Source organism: Dermacentor albipictus, chromosome 5 (genome assembly GCF_038994185.2).
Source record: "Dermacentor albipictus isolate Rhodes 1998 colony chromosome 5, USDA_Dalb.pri_finalv2, whole genome shotgun sequence".
NCBI classification, from domain to species: Eukaryota; Metazoa; Arthropoda; class Arachnida; order Ixodida; family Ixodidae; genus Dermacentor; species Dermacentor albipictus.
The window spans coordinates 145,878,000-145,900,876 of NC_091825.1; the positions used below are offsets into that span (position 1 = coordinate 145,878,000).

The window sequence follows — 22,877 nt, forward strand, 5'->3', positions numbered from 1 at the left end:
GTCACTTTTGGCGGGAAATTAAAGAAGGAAGGCTCCTCTTTCCAACGAGACCAAGATGGCTGCGATCGCGCGCGTAGAAAAAGATCTACGCGCCGCGATAAAAAGGGCTATTTTTGCGCGGAATTCAGCTCACAGTGATGTTATAAATTGATATTGCGTACGAAATACTCTTCCCCGAGATTCGAAACTTGGTGAATTAAAGGAATATTAGCTGTAGATATCGAAAATTTCGTTTTCAAAAATTCGATTTTTTCGCGATTTTTTCGCCGCAAAGAGCCGTGTCCCCCCTTAAACAGAGTCCAACGTATAGGGGTCAACCTATATTTGTGCTCGACCTATTTTTGAATACACATGGTAACTGGGGCTGTCCATAAACACAAGTGCGAGTTTATGTGCACGAAAATACAATGCGTTCTTTACACTACTCTTTGCTCAGTCCTTATCAAAACATCGAAGAGCCACCAAGGGTGCTCAACAAGTCTTGGCTTAAAATTAGCATAAGAGCATCGCAAAGCAACAACCTTGGGTAGACCAAGAAGGAACCTTCATCAATCCTTACCATATTAAAGAAGCTCCGCACTGAACATCCTGCAACTAGATCCCAGATGATGATGCGACCGTCGTGTCCACCACTGAGAAGGATTCTGCTGTCTTCTGGATGGCACTCAAGAACAAATGCCTCATCCTCATGCCCCTAACAAAGCAAGAAATCACAGCTTTGAAACACACATGAAAGTGACTGCACTCATTGGCTCTTTCTGTTCTGTGTCCTTGGTTTTCACAGAAACCTGACCTCGATCACAGCAATGCCAGCAGAAGTCAATGTAACATTATATTAGGTATTATTTTCATGCCTGCTGAATTTGAGCAGTTCACCCAGTTGCTTGCCGCTAAATGTGTTCTAACTCGTAAAACAAACAATAAAGTGCAAAACATCAATATTGTAGTGACCATTAATCAACTGGAAGAACAATCGCAAGATGCAAATTCTATTTCTACATCGAAGTGGCACTCTACATTAGCACAAGGGGGTCGCTATTTGACGTGCGGCTGTACGAATTACCAGTGGATCTCACAGCATTTCTGAGTTATTTTTAGCTTACAATGCCTCTACTAGAAACGAGAGTCACATAGGATGACAGAAGTGTAATCTAACCACTTAATTAATTTACGTCTTTAGTTCCATTTAGAAAGGAAAAGCCTGTCAATAGGAAGCAGTGGCCCTATGTAGACATAAATAGGCGCGCTCACCAAAAGAATATGCTTCAGTTTGCCAGTGTGAGAGTCCCAAACTTTGATGGAATGGTCGTTAACAGCAGTCACTACTAGGTGGTCATCCTGGCTCCATCCAACCATGGTCACCTTTAACCTTTGTTTAGGGTCCTCCTCCACCTGTTCCTCAGATCTGCGACAAAACAAATCATACCATGTTTTAATGTGACCAAATGAAAATGCGTGCCAAGTGGAGCGTGGCTTCCAGCATGTTAGGCAGAACTCCTTTACATGTCATGAAAATCAGAGGTTATGGTCGTGTGATATCACGGACGAGCAGGTCGGTCTGTTTTGGTGAAGTGCTTGCAAACCACAATGTGATCATATCGCTGAAAGTTGGATGAATTGGCAAGCTTTAGGCACTTGACAAGAAAACATGGCTACACTGGCAGATGAAATATTTTGGCACGCTCACCATCTGTTCAGTGTTAAAGAGGACTTTCCAGTGGGCAAAGTTGCAAATTAAGATATGCCCCTTTAGTTCTCTCTTACAGCCAAGTTGCTGTGCCCTATGATGTTGCTGTGTGTCGGCGCAGATTTTGCTGTCATTTTGCTTATCTTGGCACTCTTCTGCAACATGCGAGTCAATGCTCATCTGCCATTTTCACATTTCAAAGCATACCTAGCTTCTGCTTTCAACAGAAGTTGTCCATTTTCTCTTTTTTTTTTGAGTTTTGAGAAGTCATGCAACATTCTTCCGGAAACAAACTTGTCCTAAGAAGACTTTGAGGGAAGAAATTCATGTTTTCAGCAACAAGAAACCAAGAAAGAAATGAGCTACTCATGGGGCAACGTGGAATTCACCACACACAGCAACCCCATAGTGACACAGGAAATGGATGAAAAAAGATCTAACAGTTGAGTTCTATTACTATATTTTCAGCCCCCGTTAATACACAGCAGCTAATCTACAGCAATACGATAAAGTGCAATGCATTTATGGAGACACTCGACTCCCACATTCCGCGACATTCGTCTTCTGAGACTTTCACGTCTCCTTAAGTTCTGCTTTCCCACATGGCACACTCGTTACAGTAGGAGTTGGTGCCTATAGTTGCACAGCTACAATGGGAGATGGCACAAGCATTGCAGCACGACATGAGAAACGTTCTCTCTGCAATATCGCACGGTTAGTCAAACATACTTCATTCCTGAGCATGTTCCCAAGTACCGTAAAAACCGGAATATAGGTCGAACTTTTTTTCAAAAAACCATCGCGAAAAGTCGACCCTCGACTTATGTACCGGACATTGGCGGAAAAACTACGAAAGTCTTGCAACAATGGGCGGATGAAGTAAACAGCCGCCTTCGCCATCGCCATCAGCAGCAGCGCGGCGTCTATGGCGTCGTGGCGATGCTGTGGCACCGGTATTTTGCGTTTCCATTGTCGCAAAGTTATATTAATTAAAGGCTGCACTTTCATTTTGTTTCAAAATGAGCGGAAGCCGACGTCAATTCACCGTCACCTTCAAGAAAAAGGCGATTGAGTACGCGGAAGCCCACGGCAACCTGGCGGCACAGCGCGAACTTGAAGTGTCGAAAAGAGCATTCGGTAGTGGCGGAGGCAAAAGCAACATATTACAACTTGCAGCAACCAAAAGAAAACGTCATTTCGTGCCGGATCGCAGCGGACTGCAGAACTGGAAGGCAAGGTTGCGGAGTCCGTCCGCGAGCTGCGTGTAAGATCGCTGCCTGTGACTGCCGAATGCATCCGTTTGAAAGCGGTAGAGATCGCACGCGCCTATGGACTGGGCAGCGAGAAGCACTCGTCATCCGACTCTAATCAAAGGCGTTGCTCTGATTCGGAGTAGCGCTTGCGCACTTCGTGCCCTTCTGTGTACTGTACACCCGACAAATTTTTAACAGTATCGCGCGACCATCGACCCCCTTGTTTGTCAGCACTTTATCAGCACGGCACGGAGCGACGAAATAGCGAAAGTAAGGGCATGTGTACACATGCGCGTATCTCGTTTGTTTCGCTGCTCAGCGCCGTTAATAAGGTGTTGACAAGCACGCGTGTCGATGGTCACGCGATACCGCTAAAAACTTGGCCAGGTGCACATGCGAGCAGAATTTAAATAAATACTGTCACCATTGTGCAACCCCCTGAGTCGCATTTGTTTCAAGGTAAGGGTGTCATGTCTTTCGGTACTTTTGCCATTGAAAAATATTTTTTTCATTTTGAGAATTCGTTAGTTGGGGGATCGACCTATATTCCGGTCCGACCTATAGTCCGGTTTTTACGGTATGTTTTGCTCCTTATACATATTTTAGCTAGCACACATGAGGAAGAGCAACAAATACCTGTTTCGTATATTTGCAATAGGGTGTTGTGATTTCTTTTGTTACCAGGAGGATCTGAGATCCTACACATTTTAAACACAGTGCACAACACTTTTCGCTGAGGCAGCACAAATAAAATTCTATAATGTTACCTTGCACCAACAATCCCCTAGAACATCAGAAAAAACAAACAATAAGAACACAATTAGACAAAAGGAGGAACTAACCCCACCAACTTGGTGGCCATACGAAGTCTAGTTGACCTCCACTGCTGTCGCTCGTAGGTCCAAACGTTGGCCGTGCCGTCCTTGGAACCACTCACAAACCGGCAGCTGTGATTGGCGAACTGCAAGCTGTCCACTTGGTCCTGTTTGGAGAGGGAAAGAGACCACATCTCCTTTTTCACAGACGGGAGAAGTTGCCACATGCAGATGAACCTACCATTAACACTCGCACAATGAGCAGCTACTCGGACACATCCATGGGACCACCACAATGTGTTCCTCACTTACAGTGTGCATTTTGAAGCTGCATTAAAATTGAGTTTTCCTATAATGTTGACGAGTTTTAAGCATATATCCCATGACAACAAGTGGTTGCGTCCAAACTTTCAGCAGTTAGAAACTCGGGCTTAGTAAGGTAACTTGGAAAGTTTCCTTTCACATAGTAGAATATGCACATGTGCGATGCTGAACTACACATGGTTCACGTGCTTTATGTCTGAAATTTCTATTTCACCACTACGGTGAAAGAACTTGCAAGCATATTAAAGCAAGGCAATAAATAAGCCCAGTTAATAACAAGGAGTGCGAAGTTGGATTTTAAAGAGTTCAGGGGTTTTGTATGCCAAAACCACGATATGATTATGAGGCGCGCTGTAGTGGGGGCTTCGAATTAATTTTGACCACCTGGGGTTCTTCAAAGGGCCCCTCACCAGGTCTGGCTATTTTGAGCTGACAAGCGCAGTGAATACAATAAGCGCTCATGATCGTTTCTGCCAAGAATTACATTGATACGCGCCACGAAAAGAGCTGAAATTTCAAACTAAATGCCGTTTTCCCTTCTCCTGACAGGCACTGATCTCTAAGACAGGAAAATGACGTACATCAGCAAGTGTACCTACGTACATATATATACTGTGACGTCGTTCATAGTGCCCCATGACACTTCGAGAATTATTCAAGGCAACATCTATTATTTGTGTAATCTGTTGCTTCAATAGCCGATTAAAGTTTAGAGAAATAATAAAGCCACAAACTGAACGTCTGTGTGTTTTCGTATTATTTCATACCGCAGCAAGAGAGATGTACAGTGTGGGGGACTCGTCCGTTCTCTTGGGACAAAGGAACGACAACACAGTAGTGCAAACAATCACAAAGGCATTTATTGCACCTTTTATAGACTAATGCCTGCTACCCGAGTTGCTATCCACAAAACATGCCGATGGGCGCACGACAAATCGCGGAAGTCCGACTCACCGCGACCGGATAATGAGCGAATATGTTCGCCCCATGCTGGGCACTAATACCTGGTCGTTCACACGTAAAGTCACGCAAATGGTGGCGCATTCAAGTGATCGTGTTCGTCCATTCCGAGGTAGGCTTCACGAGACGGTCTCGCAGAAGCATGGACGGCGCACGCGCAGAACGTCCGCGCCACTTGCCAACCCCGATTTTTTCTTTGAAACCTTTAAGAAGAGCCAGTTTAGAAGCTCGTGTTGAAAAGCTTGTCAGTAGTGGTGAATTTTTTATTAAAAAATAGACTTTTCACTGCAATTTCCGCAACCTTGCTTATCTCAAAATTTTTTCAGGTTTTTACTACTTCAAGTTAACGAGGTACTAATGTACTACCATTTTGTCTGCTTGTTCCCACGTCGTGCAGTCATGTGTGCAGAGAGCAAAACTATATAATTTTCTACTGGGTTCCTGTGCACGATCATGCTCTTCGATTTGCTTGCATCTGCCTCAGTATTTGTGTAGCACTGACTTATACCACTAGTCGGGTGTTTTCATGCACAGCGCACAAAGTCGTGCCGTGATAAAAACGTGATATACAAGTAAAAAGAACATAAAAAGGCAGGGCCCTTGAAGCATGCGTCATGTGATTCTATAGCTCCAGTATGAGAGAATGCAGGGAAGGAATTTCGATTGTGGAGGCTAGACGGAGCAAATAGAGAGAGTGCCCTTACTGGTGGTGACGCTTGCCTCCTGAAATCATGGGTTCGTGGCACTGAAATATTTCTATGTTAGCTACTAATGAACCGATTCGAAAAATTATTGCGGTAGAACGCTCCCAAGAGAGCACATAACTTCTAGCGTATAACCAAAATTTGCTATGTGGCCTGGTGAAAGGACCCTTTAACATATACCCAATGCACGGTAGACAAGCGGTTTTGCATTTTGCCCCCATCAAAATGCGGCCACGGTGGCCACAATTTGATCCTGCGACTTTGGGCAAGAGTCAAAGTGGACAAAACAATCGTGTCTCCATAGCAGGCATCTTACCGCATGTGCCTCAAGTTCAGCTATTCGCTCCGGACCTGCTGGGGCCAAGATGTGGTACACTCGAACAAAATGGTCCGTGCTGCCTGTAGCCAAGAAGGACCCACCTGTTGGGTTGTTATAAGCAATGGTCAAGGGTTGTCAAGCCACTGCTGATGGGTGCTGCTGAACACCATCGAAACAATAGTGTCCGTGTGTGAATTATGAACCAACAAGCTGCTTCATGCCGTTTGTAGGACCGCACCCTTACCTGGACTGAATGAGGAGCAGATCATCTGCGAGCCTGCACGATTCCTCTCGGTAAACTTGAGCGGCTTAGGGCTGTAAATACAGGGTTACCACATCTGACAGTGAACAGCGGTACGAGGCGAAGCAAAGAGGAACTAGACGACAAAAGATCTGCAAGAGAAGTAGAGATTGACAAGGTGCACCAGCCACCACAGCTTACGTGTGCAATACATCAAGCAAGTAAAAAGGTCCTTTGATACTGCTCAGGCAGTGTAACCAGCCAGACGTGAGATGATATTCAACAATTTCACAATTACTTTTTTTTAGAAAACAAAACATGCAAGTTAACTTACTTGAAGCTCTTTGTGCTGCTCGAGTAGTCCCAAAAACATGCACAGCCGTCGTTGCCCGTTGATACCAAAAACTGCCTGTCGCCCTTCGGGTATGGACAAAACTGTATAGACAAAGGAGACACACTGTATGGTGCACAAAAGCCACAAAAAGCAAGCAGAGGTGTCACTACGAAGCATGCAAGCGGCTGCGGCCCTTACCCGAAGTGAGGTGACCATGGCGGTGTGTCCCAGCAGCACAGCAACAGGTGCCAGGGTAAGTAGACACCAGACACGGATTACCTTGTCACAGCTGCCAGCTGCCAGCAGCTGATTGTCAGGACTCACTGCCAGGTCTGTGATCTCGGCCGAGTGGCCCCGCAGTGTGGCTAGAAGCCTCCCGTCCTGGGCGCTCCACATCTTTACCAACAGGTCATCGGCACCCTGTGATGAGTATCCACAAAGTGTTGCGTCACAGATCTCAAAGTTGTAACAAGGAAAGCCCAACATGGCCAACAGTAACTATCCTTCCTGCCATCTGCTGATGCCCACTGTCACTATCTTTATATGTACAAAAGTGTGCTGCAAAAACTATAAGTAGATATATTTAAAGGGACACTAAAGGCAAATATTAAGTCAAGCTGAAGTGATAGATTAGTGCTCGAGAATCTCCAAGGCGTCAAAATTATCGCGAACAGAGCCTTAATAATTGAGAAATTGAGCAGAATGCAGGACATGGTTAGAGACTCCCTCAGGACATTTAAGCACTTGCCCGATGACGAAAGCACTCCTCAGTTAAATTCTGTCACTAGTACTCAACCATTCGTTGCAAAAAACATCCTTGTATTGTATTATAAGATGAAATAAAATGCTACTTGCCCAGTTCCATTCCATTTTTAAGAAAAAAGAACTCATTGAAATGACCCTTGACAACGACGCGGGCAGCCGAGAAGTTTCATTTTTGCTTAACTCTGCGTCGCTTAAGCTATCGTGTTTCACTAGTTTCGTTATCGTGTAATGCTGCACTGGTTTTGCTGGCTCACGAATCTCGCACAAACTACAAGTAGCAGAGATTTCAACTTTCATGTGATGTCGCGGGATGGGATACCCGAACAGTCTACGCCACTTGATCAAAAAAGACAGCTGCAGCGGCGAATCTGCCACTGTGTCTTGGCTCGGTAGCGCTGTCTGTCAGACGGGGGTTTTACTCCCTGACAGTAGCAAAGGGTAGTGATGGCATTTGCAATGTCACCACTCCTCCGGTCGGGTGGCGGCAGATTTGAATTTCGAAAAAGGCATTCAGACGCTTCAGATGAAATTTTCTCGTAATCTAAGTCTTTTCTTGGTATGAAACTAGCATTGCAAGTTTTCTGGAATGGTCCCGAAACAGTCCACATCAACTTAGTATTTGTCTAATGCTCTTTTAAGCTACGCTGTCACTTTAAAAGACATGCATTGAGGCTTCTGTGCACAGTGGCATACACCCTGGGTTGCGAGCGACCATGGATGCCAGTGCTGCTATTTATGCAAACAGATCACAGGTGCTACATCACGAGTGCTCAAGCCTGCAATCATGCTAGCAAATAGAAAAAACACACCTTACCTCCTTCACGACATGGATGCAGACAAAGATGGACATCTAGTTTCGCAGCACACGCTCACAACCTTGCCGACTATATGCAACGTAATATATGAGTGCTGACGAGCTCGGTCCATATCTAAATGTTAAATTTTGAGCTTGATACTCAAATATTAGGACAACATCAGCGATGCCTTGTCAAATACACTAAGCTGTGAGTGCACTTGCTTGCTTGGCTTGAATGGTTACGTATGAAACGGCTGGGTCAGCAGTGAGTGCAGCCAAACAACTTGCGATACAGTCAAACCTCAATTTAGTGAACACAGATACTATAACATACCGTATTTATTCGAATCTAGGCCGATAGTTTTTTTCAAATAATCATATTCCAAACTTTAGGGTCAGCTCAAGATTCGAGGATTTTAAAAAACGCGTCAGTTTTTTATTGAAACTGCTAAATATGGTGCATAGTTAGCACCATCTAGACAAGTCAGTATCGCTGCCGCTACTAGCCATGCCAGTAGCCAACTGTACACAAGCGAGGTCGCCATTTTGACCTGTGTCGTGTCGGCCGTATAGGTGTGCGGCGTGGTGTTATCGCGATGGCACCAAGCAGGAGATGCCACTACAGTGCCGCTTTCAAGCAAAAAGTTGGGATAGCTGCAGAGGCATCGCCGAACCTTCAAACCAGGCGAGATTTCGGTGTCGATGAGAAAAACATCCATCGTTGGAGGGGAGAATGACAGCAGCTTGTTGCATGCGCCGCAACAAGGATGGCATTCAGCGGACCAAAGAAAGGCCGTCACCACGAAGTGGAGGTCGTTTTGGCCCACTTTGTTTGGGTGCAGAGAGCAGCTGTCTTTTCAGTGACAACAGAAGTGCTCCAAGCGAAAGCTAGGGAACTTTCGAGGGAGCGAGGCCTAACGCCAAAGGATTTCAAAGCCAGCCGGGGCTGGCTTCCAAAATTCATGAAGTGCTTCAGCTGATAGCTTTTCAGCGTTACATGATGCGAAAGAAAGAAGCGGCAGGCTACAGCCTTGGGCAAATCGGCAACGCTGACCAGACGGCTGTGTGTTTTGATATGCCAGTGGGCATATCAAAACACACAGCCGCGAATGAAAAGGGTGCCAAGGCGGTGAAAGTGCGCTCTGCAGGCTACGAGAAGCAGCGCGCAACTATGATGCTGTGCTGCACAGCTGATGCACATAAACTCCCTCCTTATATGATATTTAAAAGGAAGACACTGCCTGCTCGAGAAACTTTCCCAAGAAATGTCATTGTGCGGGCAAATGAGAACGGGTGGATGACGAGTGCGATGGCGGAAGAGCGGGTTAAGATTGTGTGGCGACGGCGTCCAGGAGCCCTTTTGACAAAGAACTCGTTCCTTGTAGTTGACTCTTACTGTGGGCACTTGACCGACAACGTGACGGCTGCGCTCACCCAAACGAACATGGACCTCGTTGTCATACCGGGTGGCATGATGGGCCAGTTGCAGCCACTTGATGTCTGCACCAACAAACCTTTCAAGGATCTTCTGCGGGAAATATTACACGGACTGGTTGACTTACGAAGACCACATGCTAATGGCAACAGGCCGCATCAAACGTGCATTGCTATCGCAGCTGGCGGGCTGGGTAGCTGCAGCGTGGGATGACATCCCAGGTACTTTGATCGTGTGCACCTTTAAAACGTGTAGCATATCTAATGCGCTTGACGGTACCGAAGATAGTGCACTGTTTGAAGGTGACAGTGACAAGGAACACAGCAACGACGACGTTGAATGGGCTCTGCACGTTCAGATTCAATAAATTTTGTTTGCATTTTGTGAACGCTGTCCTCGCTTTTTTTGTTCGGACTACATTCGAGGTAATGTATATATATTTTTTTGTTGGCTTCGGACTTTAGGGGGTCGGCTTAGAATCGAGTAAATACAGTATTATCGGATATAAAGGAGTAAGTCAAAATTGTGTCACCATATTGGCCGTGTAACAGACATATGTTTATAACGAATATTGGATAATCAAGCTATTTTTGTGACAGATGTAACTTCGTTATAACGAGGCTTGACTACAGTGTCAACCTAGCACAGATACATGATGTGGATAGTATTTTTCTTTAGCGAAAAGCAATGATAATATTCACCGTGAAAATGTAGTTGCCGCTGCGGTCAAAGAGTACGCAGTAGACGGATGACAGGTGCCCTAGAAGGCGCCTGAAAAGCTGCGCCTTCACGTAGAACTGAGTAGAGAGCTGCCGCCTGCAGCAGCCACCCTCCAGGGGGCTGAGCAGTCGCCCCTGCAACACCATTGCTGCACACAAATGCAAAAGTGCGAGTTGGGCAGAGCACAACTAAATGCCACTCACAAACACTAGTTCGGGCATTGACAAGTGTGCTGGAAGGACCTAAAGGAAATATTAAACTGTTTAGTGCAATGCAATGAAAGTGTCCAAAGCACACTTTCATTGAAAGCATATTACAGCAGACTCTCTCTTGACAGAAATCACATATTCAGAACAATGAGAAACCTTCAGTGGCACCACAGATGCCCATGTGGCAAACTGTCATTTAAAAATTTCATGTTCATCGTTAACAACTCTCATAGCGTCCAATCTGCCAAGGAGTTGCAAATCGGTGGACTATATCAAATAGCAGACATTGCAAGAGCTGCATAAATTTTCAATGAGAATTGAACGATACAGTAATAGGCAGTGTGCAAGGTAAAGCATACATGGAGAGGTAACAAGTACCTCCAAGTGTTAAGGCTAGAAAGTATAGATGTACACAAACAATTGAATAAAACGCAGCCGGCTGATGCAAGAAAGAAAACTGCTAGAGATTGCTGGGAGGAGATGAAAATAATGTGTGGAACAAATGATTCCTTCAAATGGTATTCAAGAGATACAATTGCATTTTTCTTCCCTTGTTCCTCACACAGTGACATTTAATGAAGAATCTGAAAGCTAACAAAGTCACAGCAGTCACAGCAGTACAGACACAGCAGTCTGTGTCTGTACCAACCAATCACATTGTGTGTCATTCAAAAAAATTGCACCAGAAGACTGCCCTCCCTGCACACCATACTATAACTATTTATTGGTGCGATAAATTACAACCAAGTTCTAGAAAACAAACCAGCACACCAGCAACTGCCTTTAACAACAACAGCAGCAACAAAAAAAAAAAGCCCTCACACACAGTAGCAGACGTAGAGAGTAGAAGTATAATGAGGCAACACCTACCAACATTGCAAGCTGTTGTACCAGGGGAGAGGCATGGGGGAGAACCATGAAGCCGGACTGCCACGTCTGCTGTGGCACGAGGCCTCCGCACCTCTGCCGACGGAAGAGAACATCCGAGAAGTCAAGCATAGTGACCGAGTTTCTGCTACTCCCATCCTCCTCCCAGTCTGATCAGAAAGCAGCACAGACTTTTGGAGAAACAGTATGCTCCATAATAATACATAACCACAGAGCTATGAGACTAGAGGAAATATTAACCTTGCAGTCAAAACACAAGGGCAGGCGCAAGGAGAAGGCTGCACCTTTCCTTGTGTGCTTTCTCTGTGGTTGTTTACTTGCACAGTTATTAAACTGTTTGCTAATATGCACCAACTCGCCCAACAACAAGTTCTTCTAAGTCATGCCACCACAGCAATTATGAGAAGTGCATGCTGCAGATTAGAGTTTGTTGGTTAGCATACTGTGCTCCAGAGTGAATTTTCCAGCTGTATATTCTACAGCTCATTACACCTCCCCCTCCTTCGGAACTTAATAGTTGCATGTTATTTTCACGAAGTCATAAAACATTTTGCAAGCTTTCCGATTTTATATGTTAGTTTTCACAGAAATTTCACAACAGCAGGGTCACTGCCATCAAACGCTGACTATTACTGTCCCAGAAAGTACCGTATATGCTTGTATAAATGCTGCACTCGTACAACCACATCCCCAACTTGCCAGTCCGAAATTTGGGAAAAAAATCTTTCCATCAGAGAAGCAATCGCGTTTGGTGCCTCAATGCTGCATACATGCATTGGCGAATTTACCTGCGCTGTACTTTCACATGCCCCTGCTAGACGGTGAGAGCGGTGCGTTGACCTCTGATCCAATAGTACATTCACGGATCCGGGGTGTGCAGTAATCGCTGGCTGAGCCGACACCATTTTGAACAAAAGGTTCGGTTCCATGTAAAGGTCACACCTTGTCAAAATTGTAAAATATAAGTGTGGCCCTTACACGAGTTTATATGGTAAATGGTCCCTACAAGAAAAAGATATTACATATTTAAAAGCATTGCATGATTCTTGGCCCATGTGTGACCTTTTGCAGTGATAACAAGAAGAAAGGGGGTTAACCAATGGTCCCCGATTTTTATTAATCATATCATGAGAAGCCAACAAACAAAGACACCAAGGAAAACATAGGGGAAATTACTTGTACTTACTGATAGAATTAAAGAAATGATAAATTAATGACAATGAAAGTGGATGAAAAAACAACTTGCCGCAGGTGGGGAACGAGTGTTGTATCTTGTACACAGAGTATAAACTACAACACTTTAGTAATAAACGAGAAGAAAGGGGGTTAGCAAAGGGGCCCGATTTTTTTTATTAGTCATATCGTAAGAAGGCAACAAACCAACAGCCGCGACAACTTGCCGCAGGTGGTTACCACCTGCAGCAAGTTGTTTTTTCATCCACTTAAATTTCCATTAATTTATCGTTTCTTTATTTCGTTTATTAAGCACAAGTAATTTCCCTTATGTTGTCCTTGGTGTCAGTGTTTGTTGGCTACTTATGATAACACTTTAGTAAGAGACTCTGGCAATTTCTTTGTGTAAAGAACATTTCCGTAACCCTAAGCCCAGTGTGGGCTAAGCCATTAGCCAAATCATGTCAATGCTTGTACTTCCCATTGCTTGTTAAAGCACCACTGAAAGTCCCCTATGTAGACACTGGCACCACATTTCCCCTTGAGTAAGCTTTAAGAAACTTCTTGTGCACAACTAGCGCCACTCACTTGAGTGTTGCCTGAGCAGCGAGTAGCTCCCAGAGCCAAGAAGTGACCGGGAGCCGGCCACCCCACATGGGATGATCTGATCCAGAAGAGGGCCAACCCGAGAGCATATTTGCAGCAGGTAATCATCAGGAATATGCACATTGGAACTTGCCTGCAACACACACAAGAAACCAGATGCCGAGGACGCCACAGCACGGTCTAGTTGGGACAACATGATGCACTCAAGGCCACTCTGAATGCAACAAGTAATATATTATAGTGCATTGAATCCCAACTCTCCTTTCCAGTAAACCAAATATAATTACAGCAAATACTCAACTAAGAGCCGCACTCATGTACGGGCCAGATCCCTAACTTGGCAGCCCAAAAGCTGAAATAAAGAATTTGAAGACTGAAGAGATCGGCGCAGCTTCTGTGCATGCTCTTGGATGCTGAGCACAGGGCGTGCGTGGTCTTCGGACGTCGTCGTGCAAAGCTTTGATGTCACATTCATATCTAAGGCCATGGAGGGCACTGTGGACAACTGTATTCATGAGTGTGCTACCGAACCGAATCTGAGCAGCAGTAACAGCGACTATAGTGAGGACTATAGATGGGCACCAGCTACATGGCATGCTTGCATGAACAAATATATGCATTATGAAAACAACAGCTTTCACTTTTCTTGCACCAAGAAATGAAGAACATGACACACGGCCTGAGAAATTAGATCGCAATGGCCTACCTCGGTGTAAGGGCTGCAGCAGCTCAGCAAGATTTCGAAAAAGAAGTGTGCCTCTTATTTGAGTATATGCAGTACTGTGCTGGAAACCCTTCCTTCAGAGATCCATGGTGCTCCAAGCTTTTCACTCCAGTGCATAACGTGTACAGTAATGTTTATAAATATGACAAACAAAAAGGGAGCTTTGCTCACTTTCTATTGCCAAACTATGACAGATTCAGCATTCGAGACATATTATGGTTAACGGAAGCTGCAGCCTCGTGCTGATTCCTCACTGAATCTGTTTCAACCTTTTTGGAGGTTGTGACCAACAGTTTGAGAAACACAATATTGCTGCCTTGAACTGCCTGTAAAGAACCTGAGGTCTTCATGGGTACAGCAGGCAAGTCAAGCCTATCTGTGCCAAGTAGCATAAGACACTGTGGTCACAAAGTAAGATGCAGGATTTGCATTAAAGCCTGGCACAGAGAACAGTGTCCGGGACCGCCCAGATAAGATGTGGTCACAATTGCATCTAGTGATGATGCAAAGTTCTCCCAGCAAAATTTAACATGATTAAAGACCATTACAAAATTGAGGAAGGCAGCATTAACAATTTTCGAAAGTCGTAAATAATTCTTGAAAGAACCATATCTCTATTGCGAAAGAAATGGTTCAACATTTTGGCAGTGCACGTTGAGTTTTTTATTATTCATTGTGAAAAACATAAGTTTGCCCTCAGGTGCTCGCAAGATTACCGAGGCTCATATATCTATTCTAAATAGCAAGCCAAGTTCTGTCAAACCAGACATCAGTCGTTGAGTATGAAGGATGGGCAAATTTTATGGAATCTAACACGACAATTCTCAATGTAAGTGCAAGTTGTCCGCACTTGCCTAGTGTTATCAGCAAGATTTTCACACTTCTGCACATACACCCCCCCTGCCCCCCCTTCCCCATACCTCCCCGAATTATTTGACAATACTTGACTACTTTTGTCATCGCAATCCTAATGAAACTGATGAAAATAATAACACATTACATGTGTATAGAGCCCACAAAATAAGTACGTGAAATTCTCTTTTCTGCGACATACACTGAGAACAGGTTTAGCTTTACTGCTGTCACAAATTAAAACTTTTACTCGAAAATAGTGAGAGAAAGATTATGACAAGAACACAGTGAACAGCATGAGTGCCCCTTTGCCCACCACCTCACTTGCTGTTTTTCATTCTTTACAAAAATGCACAAACTAGTTTGAGAGAAAGCTTTGCTAAACTATTTCAATGTTCTTCGCCAAGGCTGTAATTTGAACAGAGTGCTGACGTTGTCCTAATGTTACTGAAGATGCCATAAAAAATTTGACATTTGTGAGAGGTGCGAACATCCAGCAAGAATATTCCCCTGCTAACGAGTGAGCAAGTCTTCCTGCACGGAATTAATTGGTTTACAGTGAGCAGGTGGCAACAGTTCTGAATGCTAATAAGCATTTTAGAAATTTGCAACAGAATGTTGTGATAAGATGACTTCTGATAAACTCACTGCTTGAAAACCCAAGGATAGAAAGAGAGTAGACTTGAGGCAGTATGACAATACAAGTGGATGTTCAAGTTTTAACAGTTGTAGCAAGATGTTATACTTAATGACAGCATTATTGGAAAAGGTCATTTTAACAAAAGCTGCTACAAGTCTTTAGTAAGAGGTTTTATTTCATGGTGACTATACCACTGAATGAAAACACGTGCACTTTAGCGCCCACATGTCAAGAAGGAACTTTATGGTTTGCACCGTGCATTTCAACACCGAGATTATTTTTTATAACAAAGGACACAGCACATTAAACTTTCTCTATGCCAGAGTACACACACCACAGTAGAATATGGTGCAACCACACGCTCACTTTCTTTAATTTTGTCCTTTATAATGAACATCAGAAAGTATGAAAAAATTTATGTGTGTGAACAGTGGGAAACCGGTCACGAGGTAGAGGAACAAGAGGCGATGGCAGATCGGTTTATAAAATGGTTGGTTTATATATATATATATATATATATATATATATATATATATATATATATATATATATATATATGGTTAGCTCCTGAACAACACTTTGCAATCTGGTGAACACGGTTTAAATCATGGGTCCGGGCCCTCAATGAGGCGCGAATGCATTTACCGCTAAATCGCCACTGAATTTCTTTTTCTTTTCAGTTCTCCGGCGCAAATTATAAGCTGGCAATGCAGCGGGCGATGAGCTGTACCCGTAGATGCGAAACAACGAATGAAATCGAAAACGGCATCTATTCCCGCTTCTCTCAAACAGAAACAAAGAAAAAGAAACCCCGCGTTTAAAAACAACAACAAAAAATCACTTTAAACAAAACACTGCTTCCTCCACACGCCAACAAAACTGGCAACGTAAAAATTAAATAAAAAAACTGAAAAAAAAAGAAATACAATAACAAAAATAAACCGCAATCTCGTTTATGACGTGTACCGTCGCTGTGGCAACGAATTGCGAAAACGCCTCAGCCAATTGCCGCCTCGCATTGCACGGTTTCGTTTGCAACGGCTCACGCGATTGGCTACCTTTCAGTTCACGCCCCCTGTTGGTCAATGACAAGGAGTCAACGCAGCAAATAAAATACAACAAATAAGTGCTCCTCCGTGAATCGGAATTCATCAGCAAAGGGACAGCGTAACTTTTTTTTCTTTTCTTCATCGTCCGCAAATACTGCAAGAAACTGCGTTTGGTCGCATTTCTGGCACTTTTTAAGTAAATGTGAGCCCGCAAACGCAGAAAACCACGCAGAGTACCCGATCACACAGCGAAGTGACAAGACTTGAACTTTCAAAAATTGCCGAAAATGCAGCCAGGTCACTCACCAATTCAGCAAAACTCCTGTCATGCTCATTCCCGTGCCAATCGAGCCTTTTGGGTAAAAGCTAGAAAAGATTTTTAAAATTAGGCTTAGCGAGACCAAGCACCCATCGCACTAACAAAATACTCGGCTCGGAACTAACGAGCGCAATGTTTTGATCGCCAAAAACCACGTGCTTCGCACGAGGTTCTGCCAGAACGCAAGCGGCAACTTACATGATGCTTCTCAATCTCCCTCCGAAGAACCTGAAAAAACACGCGCTTGGATCGGTTTTCCGCTTACAGGCGATTGTATACGCTCAGAGAGGCAAACTACAATTACCTCGGCAGCTTCCTTGCAAGGTCCATTGCTTAGGAACTTTGAAATTATGAAATACAACTCTGCAAGCAAATCAATGAGAAATCAGCTTCCACTAATCAGGTACAAACGCTCGCACTGGATCAGACTTTTGTTCCCGAGAAATATGAAGCTTACGGTACCTTTTTCGAGGAGTTCCTGCGTCCGCTTGTTAGCAGTTGCGGTTGACATCCTTATTAAACTCTTACATCTACCATATAAGCATCCAAAGCATTACGGGGTGCTTGTTAAACATTACAAACTACTCGCGGTAAATCCAAAATAAAGGTGGTAACTTTACAACGACATTGAACCGAAGCTCAGTGAGAAACGGATACGTTTCCGACAGAGAAAGTAGTTTTAAGGCTGAATCAAATAAAAATATAAAAGAACTTACACTAAGTGTATTTAAAGGTAACATTTCACTACTAAAAGATATACATAGGTATATAATTTTCGCGAAATTTTGCCAAGAAGTTCAAATGTTCAATTCGAGCCAGCGCGGAGTGATATAACCAGGGCAACGGCGACATCCAGTGGCATATGCCAACGCGCATGACTTCCGTCAGTGAGCACGTCGGCAACGTTGCTGTTGACGGAAGAATTCCGCTGTAATGTGAATCAGCTGTTTGCCGCCGGCTGTTGTTAGTAATCGAACTTTGCGCAGAGACTCAAGATGTCGTGGATCAAAGAAACGAAGCTCACATGGTTACAATCTGTCGGCATCCGAGTTCTAAAAGCTGGAAAGGTACCGTCGCACTTGGCTGTCATCATGGATGGGAACCGGCGTTTCGCTAGGAAGCAAAACATGCGCTCTGTGGAGGGTCACGTCCAAGGCTTTGACAAATTAGCCGAGGTGAGGTGGCTTTCTTTGGGTTCGCAAAACACAAGCAAACAACATTTAAATGCGAACTTCGCAAAAGTAAGACAGCTGCCTGTTTTCAGGTCCTTTATTGGTGCTCCGAACTGGGTGTCACCGAGGTAACAGTCTATGCGTTTAGCATCGAAAATTTCAAGAGATGCAAGGACGAAGTGGATGGCCTGCTGGACCTGGCTGTTCAGAAACTGAAAAACATGTTGAACGAAATGTGCGCAAGGCTTATTATTATTATTATTATTTTGCCCTGTTTTCCTTATGCATTCCTGTCTTGACGTTGACACGTGTGCACTTGCGCTTCGCAGGGACAAGATCCACGAGCACGGAGTTTGCATCCGCGTGCTTGGAAATTTGTCCTATTTGCCGGTGGAGTTACAGAAAGTTGTAGCCGAAGTTGTATGCCAAACGCAAGCGAACTCGAGGTATTGTGCACAAAAGTTAATTTCTTTACACAGCGCGCAGCCACATGTTACGACCTCCACGGAGTGTTGCGGATAATAATCTATAATTTCGCATTAAATCGGTTTCACATACACACACAATACGCCGAGGCTTGGTTTATAATAGACAAAGCTGTAAACCGAAGCGAATAATTTGCATTGAGGAATCTATGATGCGCCATCTTCACACTTGTAAATGCTTCAACAAAATGAGTTTTCAATAAATAGTATGGGGTACATTAACCTTCGGTTTAATGCAGCTGAAATACTTTTGCTGCAAGTTCTCAGTGTGATTCTTATACAGGACACACATTTCCAATGTGATGAGATGAACAGGTGATGGCAAAGCGCAGTGTTTATTACACCCCAAAAAATAAGCCTTTACTAATGTTTACACAGCATAATTTTACTTCGCACAGCACCTTTGCCAATTATGTCTGAAACAGATCTGAGCAAGCATGACCACATTTTTGTGAACCAGTCAAGTATTTACATTGTGCAGTGGAGCATCTGCAGTTCTTGTATATGAACTTAGGTATGTATTGCATGAAAAGGGGGGAAAAAACTTTGTTACACTTATTTCTGTATATTAGTGGGTGAATACAATGAGAATTGTGATTGACTTGAAATTCCTGTGTTGTTATTGACAAGGTTATCCAAGTAACTTGCAATGCCCTTTATACGGGTGCGAAAGAGCTGCTAAAAAAAAATTATGTTGTCAACAAAACGTTGTGTCGAATACGGCAGTGTCATAATTTAATGGCTTTAGACTTAAGAGTGCCTATGTAAATAAAATCGTCAACAAAAAGTGTGGTGAATACAACATTTTCATCATTTAGCAGCTTTGGACTAGAGCGCCTCTGTAAACAAAAGGGTTCAAAAAAAGAACTTTTGGATAACTGCATGTGCCTAATGCGTGATCTCAGCCCTAACATTTGGACATGCAGAATTCCTTGAAAGCACAAATGTATTTGTGTTCATATGCTTTAGTTTCTTCAATAATGAAGCCCACAGCACTGTTTCCAACAAAATCTGGGGAATTCAGTGGCAAGAAACTCATGCCTGTCCTTCCTCAAAATTTTTTGTCCTTGGAAATGTCAGCTAGCCCTGTTCACACTTGAGATCAAGTGTAACCAGCAAGCCATTTGGAGCAGGAGCACTAATATGCTCAATGCACATTTCAGGTGCTTTCTCAACATATGCCTGTCGTACACTTCTCGGGACGAAATATGCAAGGCAATGCAAGAATTGGCCACAGGAGTTGAGAATGGCACCTTGTCGCCAAGGTAAGGTTTGTATTTATGAAAAGAACATTTTGTATGATATATGAAAGCAGAAAGGAAATGAATAATTGTCATCCACTATAGAGCAGCACAGAGCTACAATCTCAGCTTCATGGTATGTTTGATGTACAGCGTAATGTATTATTCTGTGTTATAATGTAATATAGAGCAACTATGAGCATAAAGCTCCCAGCTTGTGTGTCTATTGAATGAATGCATGGTCATAAATGATGCACAGTGCACAAACAACTGCGCATTTCTTGACAGTGTTACGAGTGAAGAACTTCCTTGCAACATTTATTGGTGAAAATAAACTTGCACGATTAGTCTTCTCTTTGCATTTGTCATGTGCACATCTTGCATCAGCTACTGGTGCAATGGCCTTTCTTTCTTCTTATTATTATTATTTCGTTTTACTTGTCAGGCAAAATAGAGGAATTGGATGCACAGTTGTCTTGTCAAGCAGGCGACCAGTAACACATTGCTTACTTCTCTTTGAACATCTGCCATGGAGTGTTTGTGAACTCTTAGTTTGCCTAGTGAAAAATGGCGATACCATATGCCTCTACTACACAAATCTTGGTTTCAGCTCAAACCATGGCCACCGCAGCCACATTTTGATGGGGGTGAAATGCAAAAACTCCCGTGTCCTGTGCATTGGGGGCACGTTAAAGATCCCCTGGTGGTCAGAATTAATCCGGAGTTCCCGACTACGGCGTGCCTCATAATCAGATCGTGGTTTTGACATGTAAAACCCCAGAATCCAATCCAATTTTCTACTGCAACTGAGGCATAAAACATTTTAAAAACTACATTTACATTGATTTGACAATTTAAGGCTGCTGACTGGTTGCTACTTCCTCTTACATTGTTGATGATTCCAGCTGTATTGCTGCAGTTGGGGATGGTCACTGCGAAAGAAAAAGAAGTGTTGCTTGAGTGCACAGAAGAAGCAAACAAATGATAAATGGTACAAGATTACATTTCGCTGTTGCTTCTCTCAATAAAAGCAGTTTCTTGTTTGTGCACTTGGTAGGGTCCTCATATTACTAATCATTTCTTTTTTTTTTTAAGTGCTGCCACACCGTAATGTTTTTAGCATGTGCCCACACTGTCTTGAGGGAAAGTTTTAGAGGAGGATTTTGCTTGGGATCACAATAGGATCCAGGGTGACGGCAAAAAAACATAGCTATATCTGAAGATTGAAAGGGCCCCCTGTGATGAATGGGATTTCTTTAGGGCAGCAGTTTAAACTTTTTATTAATTATGCTCACTGCTAGTTTTCAAACACTGTTTTAGCAGATTTAAGGGAATTAGACATACTTAAGGAACTGATGCATGTTAATTATCGATCACACGATGAGCAAGAGATGCTTTTTACTTCACCTAACCCATCATTCTTTTGCAGTGATGTCAGTGAAGATGCCTTAAGCCAAGCCATGTATAGCCGCAAAAGTCGAGACCCCGAACTGCTCATTCGAACCTCTGGGGAAGTTCGCCTAAGTGACTTTATGCTGTGGCAGAGCAGTCGATCGGTTATTGAATTCACGACAGTACTCTGGCCCGAATTCACCATATGGCATCTGCTTGCCGCAGTTCTCTGCTACCAACGGCAGTGTGGCCTTTTGGAGGTAATGTTGTGCTTGCTTTCATAGTACTTGATTACATAAGGTGCTTGCTTTAATAAGTACACTTTCATAGGCACATGTAGTGTTTCCCATATTTTTGCACAGAATTAAAAGCCATTACCCATTTGAGCAATAATTGTGAAGATGAGGTGCATCACTCTTTGCTGTACAGTGTGCATGTTTGAAGTGATATTGTGCCTGAATATAAACACACGGTAGTACAAACTCCTTAGGACCAGTTATCATTGTTCTAATTACATATTTTGACAGAATATTCATTTGATATGTAAACATATCTGGAGATATACACCCACAGCACAAATCTGGGCTTTCTTTTGTAAAACGCAAAGAAAGTTGGATGTATGTGAAAAATTGATTGTTTGGTGGTCATCACTTGGAGCTCTAACTTTAATTTCCATAATTGCGTTATCAACTGCTCTGTCAACACGAGTTATGAAAACACCAGACTTGTGGGCCTGATTTTGACTAGTGAATGTTTTATAAATATCTTTGTCGGCTATTTTTGGCAGCAAGAACTTCCATTATATTGCTGCTGCTTTGCCCAGGAAAGCAGAATGTTTGACTTAGCTGAAAGGGCCATCTGAGATAGGTGCTTCTGAACTGCAGTGAAAACACAATTCCAAAAGCCTATCCTCTTACATTAATATTTCAGAAAAAATAAACTCATCCGACCACCAAACCAATGAATGCAGGATGCTCTAAAACAGCTTTTGTTACAGCTAAATGTGCGAACTAGAGCTGACGTTTGCATGAATCGAGAGTAGTTTTATCAAACAGTTTTAAACCCTTTTCCCTCTAGGCATTCAAGACCACAAGAGCAAAGGAGCTGCAAAATGCAGATGACAAGAGCTTGCAGAGGTTCACAGATGATGTGGAGGAAAGATGGCAGGAAAGGCTGCGGCTCATGAGGCTAGGCCAGACGGTGCAGGAAGTAGTTGTCACATGAGACCAATTCTCTATAAATGCCCGAAAAATATATTCTGACTTGTTTTCGTTATCTTACACAGTGTTGTTTTTTGGGTATTCTTGGACATTAATAATTCAGCTGCATTCAATGCAAATCGATTGTGGAGAGGTTGCCCACATTGCATGTTGCTGCATGAGGGACTACAGTCAAACGTCATATAAAAGAGTTGCACCTGACACAAATGTAGTCGCAATAAAATATGCGCAGCCAAGGCTCCAGGTGAAGGAGCGGCTGATTGGACGCCTGCTTTGAAGGTGCACTGAGTGATGCCAATCTTTGCCCTCACTCTCGTGCGGCCAAGTCATGCGCTTGATACATTTCAAGTGCGGCATTCGGCTGTTTCGCAGCTGACAGTCAGTTGGAAAGAGGGTTCATCGGTGTGCGCTTGCCTTCCTCCCCACGCCAGCTCACATTCGGCTGTTAGGTTAAGCGCACGGAATGTATGCCTGGCAGTGTCCGATTTGGTTTCACGTGTCATGTTTATGTGCACCTCACGCTCGTGTGTTCCGCGCTTTCGTGCTTAGCGTTT

General features: G+C 43.6%; 2 protein-coding genes across 3 annotated transcripts in view; one reads left to right on the forward strand and one right to left on the reverse strand.

The window, feature by feature from the left end:
* The window catches only part of BRWD3 (bromodomain and WD repeat-containing protein), a 64,110-nt gene extending 46,566 nt beyond the window's left edge, over nt 1–17,544 (reverse strand). For both annotated transcript variants that reach the window (XM_070539141.1, XM_065437587.2), the window contains exons 1-14: nt 17,276–17,544; nt 17,118–17,176; nt 17,012–17,041; nt 16,801–16,860; nt 13,212–13,362; nt 11,433–11,525; nt 10,335–10,501; nt 6,836–7,057; nt 6,638–6,738; nt 6,307–6,377; nt 6,060–6,163; nt 3,783–3,922; nt 1,252–1,405; nt 560–694 (exon numbers count right to left, since the gene is read on the reverse strand). In XM_070539141.1, coding sequence (XP_070395242.1) covers nt 560–694; nt 1,252–1,405; nt 3,783–3,922; nt 6,060–6,163; nt 6,307–6,377; nt 6,638–6,738; nt 6,836–7,057; nt 10,335–10,501; nt 11,433–11,525; nt 13,212–13,362; nt 16,801–16,860; nt 17,012–17,041; nt 17,118–17,176; nt 17,276–17,324 — 1,536 coding nt within the window. In that variant the 5' untranslated portion in view covers nt 17,325–17,544. The remainder of the gene's footprint in view (nt 1–559; nt 695–1,251; nt 1,406–3,782; nt 3,923–6,059; nt 6,164–6,306; nt 6,378–6,637; nt 6,739–6,835; nt 7,058–10,334; nt 10,502–11,432; nt 11,526–13,211; nt 13,363–16,800; nt 16,861–17,011; nt 17,042–17,117; nt 17,177–17,275) is intronic.
* A 129-nt stretch (nt 17,545–17,673) lies between these two features.
* Nucleotides 17,674–22,383, forward strand: Dhdds (Dehydrodolichyl diphosphate synthase subunit). The gene is made up of 6 exons (XM_065437583.1): nt 17,674–17,988; nt 18,078–18,220; nt 18,315–18,431; nt 19,634–19,735; nt 21,141–21,363; nt 22,181–22,383. The coding sequence occupies exons 1-6, from the start codon at nt 17,809–17,811 to the stop codon at nt 22,325–22,327; spliced, it is 912 nt and encodes a 303-aa protein (XP_065293655.1). The 5' UTR covers nt 17,674–17,808; the 3' UTR covers nt 22,328–22,383.
* The last annotated feature ends 494 nt before the right edge of the window (nt 22,384–22,877 follow it).